Here is a 19,323-nt window from a genome sequence, read left to right on the forward strand (position 1 = left end):
CATTGATGGAGACAGCATCATATTGTATTTGTAAATATTTTTTGTTATGGCTTTGTAACATACGTTGAGAATATTTTTCAGGGTGCTCACTGAATCACTAGCTGACAGTAGTCAGAGAATAAGCAATTGTCAGTCCCAAGATGGGTGTTCTTGAACATTTAAGCTAGCATGCAGCATGTAGGTGGGGAGCATAGTTTGACATGGACAGAACTTTCTTTAGGCAGTGAGGCTGATAAGAGGTACTAGAACAGCAACAGGTAAAACACTTGCGCAGGGTAGAGTTCTGTCAATGCTGACATATAGCCACAATAGAGAAGAGTAAGATGATGACCTCTGACTGAAATTTGTTTCAATTTTTTAATTAAAAGATGACATGGAAACATTTTGAAACAAGTATACATAAAACATCTACAAATACCACGAGGAAGGTCATTCCACTTCCTGGCCTGAGATCAGATAGCAATATGTAACCCTTCTGCCCATCAGAGTTGGCAGCACCAAGGGCCAGGTTCAGTATCTAGGGGTTCCGTTTCAATAACACAATGTGAAACCAGCTCGAGCCCCCACCCAGTGACCTGGGACAATTACATACCACCCCCCAGGCCGCCTCTAAGAGGCAATACTTCTCCTCTCGCAAGCACCAAGTCTGAATATAGCAAAAGCCTTTTAATAAAGGAGGGAAACAATGTGGTATTATGTTGGGAAAACATCACAAACAGGATCCATACCACAAACCATGAGCAAAAGACCCACCCCCAAGTAAGTTTGGCAGTGTCCTTTTCCCCTCCGGGTCTTAAGTCCAGCAATCCAACAGTCACCCCACCCATGGTTTCTGTCCTTGGTCAGTGCAGCCCCCAGAGTTCAGAAGTTCATCTGCAGAGTTTACCTCCCAGTCTGGGTGGAAGTGGGGGGAAGGTATGGGGGACATCTTGCATGCTCTGCTGGTTGGGTTGACTTCTGATTACCAGGCCTCTCCATGGGGTTCTGCTGCAGTCTTCACCGCCAGCTGCGCCTCTCCACTATCCACACTGCTAGCCATCCTGCTAGCCCTCCCCCTCTTAACACAGCTCTCAGTGAGTTCAACTCTTTAGTGATTTCAGCTGTTAGTAAGGGGGGAGGGGTCCTCAGTGCTAGCACACTCAGAACCACTAGCCCAAAGTAGGTCTAATGCTTAGAACTAGGAATCAGTGATTTCAGCTCTGCAGCGCCTAACAAGATTCCTAACTGAGTCAAAATTAGCTCGGTTATTACACAGTGGAGGGGGGGGGGTCAAAGTGGTGTTTTGGAACCAGACTACCAGGTACACATGCCTGTCCCCAGCTTCTCTCAATTTGCTGGGCTTTGGAATCCATGTCCCTTGCCTAGTGAGTGCTACTTAGTTGAGGGTGAGTCCCTTCATCATAAAATACCAAGTACAGTTCTACTGTCCTTGATTCACTTAACCAGGATAACAACACTTTATTACTCCTGCCCCAATAACAAAGAGACTGGGGATCCCACAGCAGCCAAAGTGGCCATTTGGGCAAGCAGTCCATCATGCTAGGCAGGGTGGGTGTGCCCATGCAAATGAGATCAGTCCCTGAAGTCCTTTTCCACAGCTCACCACCAAATGTCAGGGTAGAGCTCATTCTGACTCTGCTTACATTACCATATCTGAGATAGAAGCCAAACTTGAACAGCTTAATGGGACTAAATCAGGCGGCCCAGATAATCTTCATCCAAGAATATTAAAGGAATTGGCACATGAAATTGCAAGCCCATTAGCAAGAATTTTTAATGAATCTGTAAACTCAGGGGTTGTACCATATGACTGGAGAATTGCTAACATAGTTCCTGTTTTTAAGAAGGGTAAATAAAGCGATCGAGGTAACTACAGGCCTGTTAGTTTGACATCTGTAGTATGCAAGGTCTTGGAAAAAGTTTGAAGGAGAAAGTAGTTAAGGACATTGAGGTAAATGGGACAAAATACAACATGGCTTTACAAAAGGTAGATTGTGCCAAACCAACCTGATCTCCTTCTTTGAGAAAGTAACAGATTTTTTAGACAAAGGAAACACAGTGGATCTAATTTACCTAGATTTCAGTAAGGCGTTTGATACGGTGCCACATGGGGAATTATTAGTTAAATTGGAAAAGATGGGGATCAATATGAAAATTGAAAGGTGGATAAGGAATTGGTTAAAAGGGAGACTACAGCGGGTCCTACTGAAAGGTGAACTGTCAGGCTGGAGGGAGGTTACCCGTGGAGTTCCTCAAGGATCAGTTTTGGGACCAGTCTTATTTAATCTTTTTATTACTGACCTTGGCACAAAAAGTGGGAGTGTGCTAATAAAGTTTGCGGATGATACAAAGCTGGGAGGTATTGCCAATTTAGAGAGAGACCGGGATATCATACAGGAGGATCTGGATGACCTTGTAAACTGGAGTAATAGTAATAGGATGAAATTTAATAGTGAGAAGTGTAAGGTCATGCATTTAGGGATTAATAACAAGAATTTTAGTTATAAGCTGGGGACGCATCAATTAGAAGTAACGGAAGAGGAGAAGGACCTTGGAGCATTGGTTGACCAGAGGATGACTATGAGCTGCCAATGTGATATGGCCGTGAAAAAAGCTAATGTGGTCTTGGGATGCATCAGGTGAGGTATTTCCAGTAGAGATAAGGAGGTTTTAGTACCGTTATACAAGGCACTGGTGAGACCTCACCTGGATCACTGTGTACAGTTCTGGTCTCCCATGTTTAAGAAGGATGAATTCAAATTGGAACAGATACAGAGAGGGGCTACTGGGATGATCCGAGGAGTGGAAAACCTGTCTTATGAAAGGAGACTCAAGGAGCTTGGCTTGTTTAGCCTAACTAAAAGAAGGTTGAGGGGAGATATGATTGCTCTCTATAAATATATCAGAGGGATAAATACTAGAGAGGGAGAGGAATTATTTAAGCTCAGTACCAATGTGGATACAAGAACAAATGGATATAAACTGGCCTTCAGGAAGTTTAGACTTGAAATTAGATGAAGGTTTCTAACCATCAGAGGAGTGAAGTTCTGGAACAGCCTTCCAAGGGAAGCAGTGGGGGCAAAAGACCTATCTGGCTTCAAGATTAGACTCGATAAGTTTGTGGAGGAGATGGTATGATGGGATAACATGATTTTGGCAATTAATTGATCTTTAACTATTCATGGTAAATAGGCCCAATGGCCTGTGATGGGATGCTAGATGGGGTGGGATCTGAGTTACTACAGAGAATTCTTTCCTGGGTATCTGGCTGATGAATCTTGCCCATATGCTCAGGGTTCAGCTGATTGCCATATTTGGGGTCGGGAAGGAATTTTCCTCCAGGGCAGATTGGAAGAGGCTCTGAGGATTTTTTGCCTTCCTCTGTAGCATGGGGCATGGGTCACTTGCTGGAGGATTCTCTGCACCTTGAAGTCTTTAAACCATGATTTGCGGACTTCAATAGCTCAGCCATAGTTGAGAGGTTTATCGCAGGAGTGGGTGGGTGAAATTCTGTGGCCTGCGTGGTGCAGAAGGTCGGACTAGATGATCATGATGGTCCCTTCTGACCTTAATATCTATAAATCTACATCTATGCTGCTCTTACTATATATAACATTGATCATCAAGGCTTGATTTAAAAATGTGCACTCTACTCTCCATCAGTAGTTCTGACTTGCTGGAGCAAAAAGGATATTACGACATGTGATACCTGATGAACGAGACAGACACTTGTTACTGATACTTATATTCACAGACCAGACCAAAGTTTTCAAAGGCCAGCCTCCACTTTGCATGTGCCAAATAGCTCGATCAAACTTGCACCTGCATCTTCTTGGTGCTAACACCTGCATGCATGTTAACGCCTGCACATGCACTTCAAATAACCGAACACCTGTGCACACAAATGTTTTCATTTGCATCCCTCCTCAATGGGTTTTTCAGGGGCATTTTCTAAAAATTGCCCCTCACCCTTCCAGCCCAGGTCTGAGACCATTTGAATTTCTGTATTTCATGTGGATACATGAGGAAGCCAAGAAAATTTACTCAACTGAGCACTTAGCAACCATACAAAATGCTAGACATAGGCAAGAGACACAATTAAGAGTAGCAAATGTCACCAAAAAAAACAACAACAAAGTTTAAAGTGAAGGTGAACCAAACTTTTGTATTTATTGTTCAGGAAGATTCATCAGGGGCAATGTGGTGAGGGACGTATTTCAGAACAAAGCAATTTCCAGGTGAACTTTTTTTGTGCAGATCAAGCTGTAAATGATAAATGTTCTCAATTAGATTGTAAACTCTTAGAGCCAGTCACTGTCTCTTTGTTATAAACTTGTGCAGCACCTAGCAAAATGGGACACAAGGAAACTGCAGCTGATACCCAGCAAGCAAGGGCTACACATGCTGACTCAGCAGGATCAGCTCACTGGCAGAAGACTGCTGATTGGATACCTCTTAGTATAAAGCTTCCCGTTGCTGCCACAACCTTTGTCTGAGCAACTAGTTGCCAAGCCCAATGCTGACCAACCCCCAGAGACAAAGTCTCTGCTTCCTTGCCTGGTTCCCACTTCATACCTGTTACCACATTCTGCTGCCTTGCCCTAACTCTAGTTATTGACCTTCATTCATCCTGCAGCATTTAAAGACAGAAACCAGGAGTCTGATTCAGCTCTTAGTGATCACTAGAGCTGAAATCAATGATAAGCTGGTCTGCGGGTTGAGCCTTACACCTGGTTAAGTGTTGCATGACTCTTACTCTAACTCCACTTTAACCCTTGGCATGGCTTCTAAATCTGACTCTGGCTGCCACCCTTGGTGTGACTCTTAACTGTAATCCCAGCTCTACTTTAGGCTCTGACCGCTAGATCAGTGCTGTTTCTAGGCATTACTCATAATTAATTACAGCACTAACAAAGTGTCAGATATATTTGGGCATCAGAGAATTTGGGCAACTGGGTGAACACAGAAATAATGAAATTAAATCCCACTTAAGCCCTAAGTATGAAATTTTCAAAAGAATTCAGCACCCAGCACCAGATTTTCAGAAGAGCTCATTACATTGGTGGAGATTAGGTTCTTTTAAAAACCTGGCCTTAAGTGTCACCGTGACAGCTACTAGGTCCTGAGTTCTTTTGCAAATCTGATTCTTATTCGGATCCTACATGGGTACTGAGCTCTTTTAAAAATCTGGCCTCAATAGGGGGCAATGATCACTTGAAAATCTGGCCCTAAACTCTTCTGAAAATCTAACTCTGGGTGTGCACAGGCTCTATGAAAAGTTGAATTTCACCCAAACTCAGTATAAAGCTTTTGGTCACAAAAGCTCAATTATTATTTTTTATTATTATTTTAAAAGTTAAACATTTTAAAATTTCAGTTATTAAAAAATACCCCATTGCTTGATAAACTGCATGATTTAAACTCAATATATTTATTTTAATTAATTTTGCTTATGTATTGGCCCACATGTGGTTAGCCTAAGAGCTTTTGAATGTTGCCTATAGGGAGAAGCAGTTGGATAGTGGGCGTTTTAATATTAACACTTTTTATATTTAATTGCTTCTGACTACAAATTCCATTTTGACGCAGAAGTTCACTTAAATTCCAACATGCTGTTTTTGTCATCCATGTCTATCTATCTATCTATCTATATGTTCAGTGGTGTTGTAGCAGTGTTGGTCTCAGATTATTAGAGATATAAGGTAGGTGAGGTAATATCTTTTACTGGATCAACTTATGTTGGTGAGAGAGACAAGCTTCGAGCTTACACAGAGCTCCTCTTCAGGCCTGAGGAAGACCCACCGTGTCTCTCTCTCGATAAAATGGCATTAATAAGAAGGTGTTGGAAAATTTCAGCCTGGCCTAAAAATCTGTTTTGTCTTGCCACGTTTTTTTTTGTTTCAGAGATCTTTGATTGAAAATGCATGCTGTAACAGAGGATGCAAACCTGTTCTTTTCCCATTTTTATTTTCCATTCATTTTTGGTGTTTGTAAAGCAGTTAGATTGGATTATGATGACAGCAAAAGAATAATCTGATCAGCTGGAGCCAATGTAGACAGCATTAAGTCTCCCTTTGTACTGTAGTCTAATCTCCAACATCACCGCTATTTCAGTCCTGAGCCACTGCCAGTAATACTGAATTGTGTTAAACTGTGTGGTAGCTCAGTGAGGTGGACAAGCATCCACTAGGGATTGGGATGAGACCACGAGACTTTTTATTGTTGCTTAGTTAGCTCTTCATCGTTATAGAGATTTACATTACATTTTTATGCGCTTAAGCCCATGTTTAAATAAAACCCCCAAACAATTACAATTCTGGATCTATGTACTGGCGAGAAAGCAGGCAGATGACAATTTGCTTTCTGTCTCTGTGCCATTTCTGCACCTGGCATTGACTGTATTGGTGTAAACCAGGGTTGAAATGAGCTCTCTCCTGCCATCTGTTGATGAACTTGGGAGAAAGACTCCAGGAGTAGACCATATTTGCATAGACATACCTACTGGGCTTAGGAGATCAGCAGACAGACCTGCTTTACCAGAATGATCACATATAGCTGTTTTAAAATTCACTTAAGTCTTAGATGCAGGGGTAATATTATCCTTAGTGTATGACTATGTACAGCTGAACTGTACTAAGTAGGAACTTAATTGAGAGGAGATCACCCTAACTCGAAGCTCACTCAGTCAGCATGGAGTATTGATGCCAAAGCTCAGTGTAAGGGGATAGGGACAGGGGTTGGTTGGGCACTCTGTTTGTGGAGTCCTACATACCATTTGACCAGCATTTAAAGACAGAAACCAGGAGTCTGATCAGCTCTTAGTGATCACTCGAGCTGAAATCAATGATAAGCTGGTCTGGGGGTTGAGCCTGACACCTGGTGTGGGGATGATGTTGCGGGGAAAGGCAACACAAAGGATGCAGCAAATGGAGCAGCAGTGAGCTTCCCTGTTACCCACTGAGCTGGGCTAAGAGGTGGAACCTCAGAACATGGCATCTTAGCTAGGGGTGGCAACTGCAATGCTGGCAAGCAGCGACAGGTGGCAGCATCGTTCCACCACCCGTTCACGCCCAGGGGCGGGAGGGGGACCCACCTGAATGCACCCCTAGACACAGACAACAAACTGCAAGTGGGGCGGGACTTGAACTGGTTCTGTTGTGTAATGCTGAGAGGAACTCCTAGATATTGAACCTGGCCTTTGATGCTGACAGCACCACCTGGTGTTACATTAGTTATGTTGGGTTGTGCTATGTCTATCAGAGAGAAGGGACGATGAAAAGGACGAGTAAGGAAGTAAGGGCCAGAAGATGAGAGAAAGGAAAGAAGGGGTGCGAGGCTGGGAAATTAGCGAGAGGAAGGAAAGGGAATGGAATTTATAATGTATTAGAAATAGGCACATTATAATGGAGTGGGGCATAGAGGGAGAGGATACCTTATTGTTCTTGTGGCATCAAAGTACTTTAAGATGTAGTCAGTAGGTTTATGGTGTGAATGATAGAATGTTTCCTATTTAAAGAAAGGAAGATGAGTCCAGTGGTCAGAGTGCTAGCCAGCACTATGGGAAACTTGGGTTTTGCTACCTGCTCTGCCACAGACTTCCTGTGTGACCCAGGGCAAATCAATTAGCCTCTCTGCCTCAATTTCCCATTGTAAAATGGGGATAATAGCACTTTCCTATGTCACAGAGAAGTTGGGAGGTGTTTAGATACAAGAGTAATGGGAGCACCAAAGTACCATAGATGGATAAATTGCATACCATATAGAAACATTAAATAACAACAACAATAAAGAGATCCACCATGCCCAGTACATTTCAATTGTGTTTTGATTTTTGTGTCTGGCTTCTGTGAGATTAATAAAATCTTCACAGAGATAATAAAATCTTCACAACAAAGGCAGAACATTTTTGTCTTTTGTAGATACATTGTTATTACGGAGACAGAACAGTCTGGCAGAAACGACTTAAAAGAAGAAATGTTTTTCGTAGGAAACGTGAATCAAGCTGAATTCTAATAGACCCATCTTTCTTGTCATCTGTAGGTCTTTTTCCTTCATGCCTTTTGGTTTGTGGGAGGGTCATGCAAGCTGCATTTAAATCTATATCTATACTAGAGCATCGTGGAGTAGACACAACAAAACAACATCTACGCCCTTTAATGGCAGACTGTCTACCATCAAGGTTTATACTGTCTGTCCTGTGCACAAAAAATAGCTTGATAGGGAATTCAGTATTTTCATGATGCTGTTATAGGGAATTTCCATGTATTTGGTTTTCATGTATTCACAAGGCAGATAGGTACTCTGATTTAGTATACTACAGGACTATTGTAGATCCAGATATTTGTAGAATTAATTCAACACAGCTTCTCAGCATGTTCTCTGTAAAAGAGCTATAGATGCCAAAAATACTGAAAAGTATTCCTATATTCCCTTTAATGGGAAAGTTCTGTTGTTAAATATTTATACATCTTTATAAAGAGCCTTGAGAAGTTTTGATATGAAGTGCTATTGAAATTGTTATTGTCTTCAAATCTCAATGCTAATGTCTAGTCTAGTGCATGCACTAAATCCTGAAGTAGTCAGTTCAGCAAGGTGAAACAGAGATGTTGCCCAGTGTTTCCTCTACAAAGAGACTCCAGCTGGTTGTGGCAGGATTTCTCAGAGAAAGTAGAGAACAATGCACTATGCATCTGCTCCTGCATTATTTAATTCAAAGGGAGTTTTGCAAACAGTGTCAATAGGAGCCAGATCAATCCACATTGTGGGGGAGAGGGGGTCACTTTCTTGCTCTGAGCAAGAGGAAAGATGTGCTTATTTGTTGCATTTTATCAGATATCTCCTAACCCACAGACCACAGCTAAATGAGGGCCAGATGTGTGGGTTGCCACATTAGCCTGGCTTATCTTCTACCACCAATCCAGTGCAATGCTTTCAAGCTGCACATGTATCTGGGGGTAAGATCTAGCCACATTTGTATTTTAATTGACATGCTTCATCCTGAGAAGCATGTTACCTGTTATCACTCCCAAGAAGTTACAGGTTCAAGTCTGATCAGTGCCCATTTTCCTTTTGTAGAAATGTGGACACTTACAAGTGTGTGAAGTGAGAAAAATCAAAATGGAGATGGTAACATAAAAAACACTTCCTAAGTCAAGAATATAATTTTAGCCTCCACATGCTTTCTTGTGTCAGCAAAATGAGCTAGTTCCTTTAAAAGAAAATGTTAAGGACCAGAACATTTGCCACGATATCAAAAAAAGAGATGTTTAATACTGTCATAGGCTGGTGGTTTTTACATTCTACATCTGTGCTGCAGTATTATTATAACATTCTCAGTTATATGGAATTTCAGCGGTGATCTGGAATCTGGACATGAAGAAACTCAATGTTTGATTTATTTTTCCAATACATTTAAAATCAGTTTCTTAAGGAAACCAAGGAATAAGGACGGGATTGTGTAAATAAAATGAGAATGAAAAATAAAAATCAAATAAAAATATTCTGTGGTAGATTGCAGTAGGTGGCAGGAAAGGGAATGATGCCTTTGGATTTGCAATAAAACCTTGCAAATAAATCCTGACCTTTTGGTTATGGATCCTGTCCTTGACAAGTGGCCATGGAGAATAGCAAAAAATAAAAATAAATACCTGTGTGTGTGTGTACATGTGCACATGTGTGTGTGTGTGAACACATTTCAAAGTATGGACTTTGCTCTTGAGCTTTTTTCACTTTTTGACAGTGAAATTTATTTTTCTTGTGTTTTGACAGGGGTTGTCTCCTAAATTCCTCATTTCCATCTCCGCTCGATGTAAATCTGCCTCTGTAAATCTGTAGAATTTATGATCACAGTGGCTTTCCTAGGGCAACCACCACATTATTTCACAAGATCAGGGAAGGAAAGATGCTCCTATAAGTGAACTGAATGTATACAGAGCTCTGAAGTTGCTAGTTATATTGTTTTGTAACATTTTACAGCCAGAAAGACTTGAGATGCCAGCATGGCATTTCTCAGAACTTATATCCTAGTAAATCCCCTGTCTCTAGAGATCCTATATTGAGATACAGAAAATTAATACAGTGTTCTGGGTAGGGCACCTAGATTTTAACAATTATTTAAAAAATACTGTGGTAGCATGTGTATTGTGGGTGCTTTTTCAGCTTTTAAGTACAAAGGCAAAAAGTCCAGTCTCTGATAATATTCAAGATTTTGCCGTTTAAACTAGTAGAAATGGTAAAGTTCAGATTTTTTAAAAGGCTGAATATTAATTCAAAATGCAAATCAATTAACTGGTCTGGAAAATGCTCATGGGAAACAGATTTACAAAGGTGTTTAAAGATGCACATAGGTACCTAATTTACAGAGATCTTTTAAAAAGTCCTGCTGAGAGCCTAATTCTTATTGATTTTCAATGGAAGCCAGGCACCTAACCTGCCTAAGCTCTTTTGAAAATCCCTCTAGGTACCTATATGCATCTGTAGGTGCGTAAGTATTTTTGTAAGTCTGGCCCTAAGTACTTAGACCATCCACAATCTTATTTACTTTAATGAGAATACTCCTGCTAGTAAGATAACTCAGTAGCGGGTAAAGGCCCCACAAGTCATTATATTTTTGCTAGCAAGGGTTGGTTAAATCATTATTTGGGAGGTCACCTCATGATGGAAGAGGGAGGAAAACATCAGTCTCCAGTCTTGCAGAAGTTTGGTGAACATGGGATGAGATTGTTCAGAAGGCTAGAAATGTGGTGAAGCTCCCTCATGCCACCCTGCCTCCCTTACTGCCCACCAACAAACCATAGTACTTCCTAGAATTAGCTAGGGGCTAAATTATGACTTTAGCCCCAGGTAAAGGAGCTGCATGAGCTACATCATCGCAGACATAACCCCAGCCAGGCACTGTGACTCAGACATACGTCTCTGGGAGACGATTCCTTCCCTGATCCACATTGGCTCTTGAACCCAGGAAGGAGGCGCTGGGAAGGAAATAAGTGGCTGCTGCCCTTCAAAGGGTGTAGCTTGCTTCCTTCCTTCCTGACTAGCCCCTCTGGCCCATGAGTAGGGGGGTTGGAGCCAATACTTCACCCTTTCCCTACCCCCCTCTACTATCTCCACTGCACTCACAGTAGGGAGTACCAGAGAATAGGGGCTGTGCTTCATATCAGATTGACCACAGGATCTGGATAGGTCTGATTCACTTAAGTATAGAGGCGGTGGCTTCTTACTCCTCTGTAAACCCCTGATTAGCTGAGTGAGACAAGGGCCATAAGGTAAGAATGGGAGGTCCTGGCCTGTGGCTGGCTTTTAGAAGTAGAGAGAGTCTGGCTGCAGGTGATGAGGAGGGGAGGGCTCCTTAAAAGTTCAAGTCTATGGAGTTTGGACCATATTATTTCTGTTTTTTATTCATATTGCAGTAGTGCCCAAAATCCCCACTTGGCTAGGTCCCCATCCTGCTGTAAGATACTTTTTTGTGAACTGGAGAGTTTGGTTCCTTTCCATCTGCTATGAACCCAACTTCAGGGTTCAGTTCAAATGCCCCTTCTTAAAACACCAAACTTTTCAGGATTCATGCACCTCTAATTTTTGCACCTAGAAATGGAAACAGCCTATAATTAGAAGTAGGATGAGCCACTGAATGGAAATGCTGTTGCTAAAATTCAGGGGATTTTACTCCTAGAGTCTTTATATACTTTTTCATCCTCACTGACAGTAATGATAGGAATTATAAATGTTTTGTGGCTGGGGTGGGCAACATTCATGGATAATGCAAATTCTCTGGAGTTGATGCATAATGCATTCTCTGGAGTTGATGGTTTGGATTAACCATCAAATGTGCTAGAATGTGTTTAGACATTGGGGGAAGGAGAAGGCTGATCCTCTTCCTGGAAACCCAGAACATTATCTTGGTTGTGCTGTTCATTTCCATCTTCTTAGGTTTTTAAATCGTCTGCCAAAACCAGCTCTGCATTTCAGTTCACCAGCCAAATGCTGACATTACTTTGCCAATTGGGATTTCCATAATTAGCAGGTTTATGGAGTGTTGCTATATTAAACACACTTGCATCAATTTACAAAAAAAAATATACCACAACAAACAACAAAACCCTTTGCCTTCTGTCTAGGAGTGACTGGGTGACATCTTATAAAGTAATGGTGAGCAATGACAGTCACGCATGGATCACTGTCAAAAATGGATCTGGAGATATGGTGAGTACCACAGAACAGGAGAGCCACAAGGAATAGTGGGAAAGCATTACTTGGGGAAAAAAAGAATCATATTGACTTTTGATATGCCACGTAGTAATATATCTTCTTGAGAGGCTCTGTGAGGCTGAAAGGGGAATGATGTATGTATCCCCCTAGTCCTTCTCATTGTCTGAGTGCTCCTGCCCCAGCTCTGCCATCCCTGACCCACTCTGCACTGTAGATCAGCAGGGTATCAGATCTGCAGGGTACCATCTATTATTTTGAAGAACTGGCCCCCTCCCACTCTTTGCACACAGGACGGGATAGATCAGATACAGTGTCCCCTCCATGGGCCAGATCCTTAGCTGGTGTAAATCCATTGATGTAAGTTGAACTACACTGATTTACAGCAGATGAGGATGCCTGCAGAGTGCACATTATTTGAGAGAGGCTGTGGAGAAGATGGGGCTGTGACACTCCCCTTTTCCTCTGGCCCACTAATAATTGAGCTGAGAGCGTATTCTCCCTGAAAAGCAATTATCTCTGGGTTCCCCTCACCTACCTATCAGGGCACAATCTCATTCCACCTTTAAGTTGGATATAGTTCCAGATGTTTTACCAAAGTTTTGGAGAGTCATGTGAACTGAACTTGACGTTTTTGTATGTTTGAATCGGAATAGATTTTTGAAGGAAACAGCGAGAAAGAGATCCCGGTACTCAATGAACTGCCAGTACCAATTGTTGCACGTTATATCCGTATAAACCCTCGGTCATGGTACGAAGAAGGGAGCATCTGTATGAGACTGGAAATCTTAGGCTGCCCCCTGCCAGGTAAGCACAGTTCTCCATTACAATTGGCAGGATTGCCCACAAACTTTGCCAAGACCACATTACTCAGCTCGGAAGGAGTCCTAAAGCCTATCCTGGCATTAATAGCTTTCTCTTGAATGGGCAATCAAAGTTGTGTAAAAGGTAACAGAAATACATTTTACCCAGTTACAGTGATAGTGTCAGTGTAATTCTATTCAATTGCAACAAAAAGATATTTATAACGGACTGTGACAAAGTTCCTCCTCTGCCTTGATGGGTCCTGTGCTTATTGGCGGAGTTGCTCGCCTCAGAGGTTCATGGCAGCCCTCAGTTTGGCCACTTTCATGGCTCAAATCTGCCATTCACTCAGTTAGCCTCATCACTGGGCAGCATGGGGAAAAGGAAGAAGAACAATCCCCGCAGTCTCTGCTGATCCACCTAGTGGATCAGGCAACAGGCCAGAGACCTTCCCCTCTGGTGGAACCCACAATCCAGGTCAACTCCTCCAGTATCAAGTAGGGAGTTGCGGGGGATAGGGGGAACCCGGGCCCGCCCTCTACTCCGGGTTCCAGCCAAGGGCCCTGTGGATTGCAGCTGTCTACAGTGGGTCCTGTAACAGCTGCGTTACAGCTACAACTCCCTGGGCTACTTCCCCATGGCCTCCTCCCAACACCTTCTTTATTCTCACCACAGGACCTTCCTCCTGATGTCTGATAATGCTTGTACTTCTCAGTCTTCCAGTAGTATGCCTTCTCACTCTCAGCTTCTTGCGCCTCTTGCCCCCAGTTCCTCGCACATACCTCACAAACTAAGGTGAGCTCCTTTTAAAACCCAGGTGCCCTGATTAGCCTGCCTGTCTTAATTGATTCTAGCAGCTTCTTGATTGGCTGCAGGTGTTCTAATCAGCCTGTCTGCCTTAATTGTTTCCAGAAAGTTCCTGATTGTTCTGCAACCTTCCCTGTTATCTTATCCAGGGAAAAGGGAACTACTTAATCTGGGGCTAATATATCTGCCTTCTATCACTCTCCTGTAGCCATCTGGCCTGATCTTGTCACATGGACATTATTAATAAACCAAAATTACACATCTGATCTAATGAGGGATTTCTCTTCTGTTCAAGCTGAGGTGCAGATTCATAAACCTTATTGAGTGCACATGTACCAGTGTTAATAGAATGATGCATTGAAAGGCTTACTTGTGAATTGCCTAGAGTCACAGATTTTAAGGCCAGAATGGACCACTGTGATCATCTAGTCTGACTTCCTGCATAAGATAGACTGAAGGACTTCCCTGAATAAATTCCTGCTTCAGGTCTGATAGCTATGCTTGGACTAGAGCATATCTTTTAGGGGGGAAAACCCAACCTGGATTTAAAATTTACCAACTCTTGGTAAATTTTAAATGTTGGCAAATGATTTCATTTTCCTTTAAGATTGTGGAAGTCACACATCCCGAAAGCCAACAAAAGATCTTTTAAATGTTAGATATTTCATTAATCATACTCATGCAAAAAATATCTAGTGCCTCACTAGGTACCACATACAAGGTGGAAACTAAGTCAAAGCCATTCCAGAAAAAGAATGTTCAAAATTTCACAATGCTTCAAGCTTACATCTCAGTTATGGGTTATCATAACGTAGCCTAGTATCAGGCTTATATACAGATACTTGTATGTCGGTGTATATATATATGTAGATCTGTTTGTTCCAGTCTTTTCTACAGGTTTCAACTCCTCATTTTAAATCTTTCATCTGCTTTTTTCTTTGAACTTAAATTCTGGTATTTTGGGGATAGCTCTTCCTTTTTTTTTATGGGGGGGGGGGGAGCTATGAATAGTATTTTCAGAAATACTAGAAACATAAAGAGAACTGCCTTTCCAGAGCTTATCAATACTACTTTAACTGCTCCTGTTCTGAGACTTGCTGTCTCCACTTCCACTGTTGATGTAGGGTCATCCCACTGATCGAAAGTACAGCAGAAAGAACCCGGTGACTAGCAGAGAGTAATGAGCACCTCAGATTTCCATTTGAAGTATATTCCATGTGGCTTTGGTTAGCGTGTCTATAGGCACATTCTTTACAATACTGGATGTCAGACAGAAGTAAATGAGAAGCTCTTATTATTACCATGGAACCAGAAGCAACTGCACAGGAGGGACAAGCATAGTGTTGACCATGGGATAATGAGGAGGACACTGACACCATGCTGGAGAGCAACATGTGCTACAGGAAAGGTGGAAAGTTCTTACCACCGTTTATTTTGAATTCTGTAAAACTGCATTTGCTTTATTCAAGCCAAAGAAGAAAAGAGGCAAAATGTGGTTCTTTGGAAAGTAAATGTTTTTAGTAATATAATAACTATGTTATAAATACTGGAAAAACTACAATTGACAGGTCAATTCTGCTCTCCCATCATGAGATAGTTCACAGTAACTCATTTGACTTCAGTGGGTTACAATAATTGATAATGATGTAACTGAGATCAGAATATGACCCATTGTAACCACAAGCTCACCTTCACTTGGGTTGAAGTGACCAAGTTCTGATTTCCTTTTCACCTTGGATTAGAATGGAAGCAGTTTCAGGTCCTTACTTATATCCATGTTTCTGCATGTTAGTTGTTCATGGGAGCCATTCTATGCAGTGGCTGGTTTTGTCTGTCTTTGGCATTAAGGCAGGCAGTATCATAGCCGGTGAAAAATACACATTAAATATCGAGGGTTGTTTATTTTTTGAATGTTTGAAAAGGCTTAGGATTTTGATGGGGATTTATACAGTAGGCAATTGGACTGGGTGGAACAACATCTGAACATTTTCAGAATCCCATGTGAATGCCATAACCACTAGGCTAAAGATTACAAGAGGTGTAACTCTGAACTGGTTTCACTGGAAGCAGCAGTAGGCCTCGGTGCATTTGAAAATCCTACCTTTAAATCCTTACCTAAGCACCTAATTATGTTTCCTGATTTCTAGAAGTGTTGAATATCCTCATGCCTCCCATTATATTCCATAAAAAAAGTTTATTCGTGCTTACGGCAATTGGGGGTTGAAATCAAGAAACTTATTTAGGTGCCTAAGGCCAAGAACTTGAATAATAAGAGCTTGAATTTTTCCTTTTAAGTACTTCTTTGAGTTCCTAATAAGTAACCTGATTTTCAAATGTGATGAGCACTAATTTACAGAGGAAGGATAATCACTGGAAGAAAGATTTTTACCTCTCGGGCTGTGGGGCCAATTTAGACAAAATAAGAACCAACACATATCTTCATTCAAAGCTCAAACCAAACATTCAGGAGATGCTAAAAAGTTTAGCTACCTTGAAAATATGTTTACCATTTTATGCATTTCCTGGAAATAGCCAGGACTGGAAACTACAGTAAATAGCACTGGAAAACTCATGAGAAAATCTTTCCTTATAAGATCTGTAGTCTGATTTAAGACCAAAGTGGGGAATGATTATCTGAACTGAATCTTTTAAGATTGCTCTCATATTTATCATAAAAATATTCATGTAATACTCATAATATGCATTTTTGTGTATTGTGTATTTTTGTGTAGGATACTTTTGATCAGCCCCTCTTGCTAGAGGGAGGATTAAACTATCCATTATCCCTACTGAAAACTCTACAAACATATTACACACCCATGGAGGTGCTGGCTCAGCAGACATATCAAGTGATTTCCTGTTTTACTGAGGACAAGGCATGTTTATGTGTAGATGGAAAGATGCAAAAAGTCTTTCCTGCAGCAGGAGGATGGTACAACAGTCACTAGCAGAAGAGAAAGGTGATGAAGGCGGCACTGGTTATTTAATTTCCTCCCTGGTTTCCCAAAATGTTGCTACTTAGACAGATACAGACTGACACATACATTCTTTTTGCAGTTGCCTCAGAGGGATAGATGTGCTTTTCCTTCCAGTCTTTTCTCAAAGGTAACATAAAGCAAAAAGGTTTCAGAGTGGTAGTCATGTTAGTCTATCAGCAAAAATAATGAAGAGTCCTTGTGGCACCTTAGAGACTAACAAATTTATTTGGGCATAAGCTTTTGTGGGCTAAAACCCACTTCATCAGATGCATAGAGTGAAAAATACAGTAAGAAGAATATATATTATAGCACATGAAAAGATGGGAGTTGCCTTACCAAGTGGGGGTTAGTGCTAACGAACCAATTCAATTAAGGTGGAATTGGCCTATTCTCAACAGTTAGGGTTACCAGATAGCAACTGTGAAAAACCAGAACAGGCAGTGTGGAGGGTAATTGGTGCCTATATAAGAAAAAGTCCCCCAAAACAGGACATCTGGTCACTCTATCAACAGCTGACAAGAAGTTGGTGAATGCCAAGGGAGGGAAAATTATTTTTGTAGTGCTAATGAGGCCAATGCAATCAAGGTGGCCCATTTCCAGCAGTTGACAAGAAGGCGTGAGTATCAGCAGAGGGAAAATTTCTTTTGTAGTGACCCATCCACTCCCAGTTTTTATTAAGGCCTAATTTGATGGTGTCCAGTTTGCAAATTAATTCCAGTTCTGCAGTTTCTCGTTGGAGTCTGTTTCTGAAGTTTTTTTGTTGAAGAATTGCCACATTTAAGTCTATTATTGAGTGTCCAGGGAGATTAAAGTGTTCTCCTACTGGTTTTTGAATGTTACAAATTCTTGATGTCTGATTTGTGTCCATTTATTCTTTTGCATAGAGACTGTCTGGTTTGGCCAATGTGCATGGCAGAGGGGCATTGCTGGCACATGATGGCATATATCACATTGGTAGATGTGCAGGTGAACGAGCCCCTGATGGTGTGGCTGATGTGATTAGGTCCTATGATGGTGTCTCTTGAATAGATATGTGGACAGAGTTGGCAACGGGGTTTGTTGCAGGGATTGGTTCCTAGGTTAGTGGTTTTGTTGGGTGGTGTGTAGTTGCTGGTGAGTATTTGCTTCAGGTTTCAGGGGTTGTCTGTAAGCAAGGACTGGCCTGTCTCCCAGGGTCTGTGAGAGTGAGGGATTGTCCTTCAGGATAGGTTGCAGATCCTTGATGATGCGCTGGAGAGGTTTGAGTTGGGGGCTGTAGGTGACGGCTAGTGGCGTTCTGTGATATTCTTTGTTGGGCCTGTCTTGTAGTAGGTGACTTCTGGGTACCCTTCTGGCTCTGTAATAAAGCAGAAAGAAGCTGGATATGATCAAAAATACCCAAATATTGGAGGAGACAAAAATTAAATTGAGGTTTTCGTCTATTTACTATGTCAGAGAATGATCACCCCAATAGATGATTCTTTTAATAGAATAAATTCATTGCATGATATAATTTTCAGAATTCTTGCAAGTTGATCCAAGAGGTAAAAATAACTTAAACTACCATAAGTACAAGTGTATAACCTGTTTGATGGCATGTTCTGTTTTGCAGTGCTTGCTTCATTCAGTAGCTTGAAACAGTCACAGAACATTTCTTGCTCGATTGTTTGTTTCTTAAGTCTACCAGTGGATTCACTATGTGCCATATTATAACTCAAACCCATACCCTACTGATGAGCAGTCATCTACACAAGCAGTTCCAATGACTTCAGTGGGATTACTTATGAGAGTAACTGCTCACTGTGGGGTCACAATCTGGCCCTTTGTGTTTTAATTTTATCCTTGTGGAGCCAAAGCCTGAAGTTTTTACTTAGGCAAATTCAAATGAGCTTTTCTGGAAATTTTTGCCTACGTAAGGGCTGCATCAAAATAAGTCTAAATTCAATAGGACTTGGGTGTAGTCTATGTAGTATATCCCTATATATTCACCAAGGGAGATGTATATCAGCACAGACTAATATAATAGTTACCCTCAGAATGGTTCCTTCCACCTTTTCATTGTTACATAAAATATTGTTATGAGCAAGTACTCCCTATTCTTAGAATGGGGAAAGTTGCTAGAAACCGTAACATTTCTAGAATCAGAATAAACTTTAAACATGCTTATTATTAACAGTTAAAAGAAAACTTTTGAAAGAGGATGGCTGTGGAGTGGTGCCTCAATTCTTAGGGTGACTATACATCTCATTTTGGCTGGGACAGTCCCTTTTTAACCCCTGTCCCGGACGTCCTGACTTTTTGGCAAAACTAGGCATTTGTCCCGTTTGCTCTTGCCGGCTGATGACCAGTTGGCAAGAGCAAACAGGACAAATGCCCAATTCTGCCAAAAAGGTGGGGCATACTCCTCTAATGGGATATGGAGGAATGTTTGGGGGGGGGGCGGGGAGGGAGAGCGGCAATGCTAGCCACACACAGCAGAGCTCGGGCGAGTGGCAACACCAGGCAGCTTGAGTCAGCCCCGTGCAGGGATTGCGGGGTGGGGGGCTTGGGA

General features: G+C 41.7%; 1 protein-coding gene across 3 annotated transcripts in view; it reads left to right on the forward strand.

The window, feature by feature from the left end:
* Window positions 1–19,323, forward strand: part of CPXM2 (carboxypeptidase X, M14 family member 2) — a 101,730-nt gene that overhangs the window by 50,357 nt on the left and 32,050 nt on the right. For all 3 annotated transcript variants that reach the window (XM_084634372.1, XM_084634373.1, XM_084634374.1), the window contains exons 5-6: window positions 12,117–12,201; window positions 12,861–13,011. In XM_084634372.1, coding sequence (XP_084490498.1) covers window positions 12,117–12,201; window positions 12,861–13,011 — 236 coding nt within the window. The remainder of the gene's footprint in view (window positions 1–12,116; window positions 12,202–12,860; window positions 13,012–19,323) is intronic.

Source organism: Lepidochelys olivacea, assembly GCF_965140295.1.
Source record: "Lepidochelys olivacea isolate rLepOli2 genome assembly, chromosome: 7".
Taxonomy (NCBI): Eukaryota; Metazoa; Chordata; order Testudines; family Cheloniidae; genus Lepidochelys; species Lepidochelys olivacea.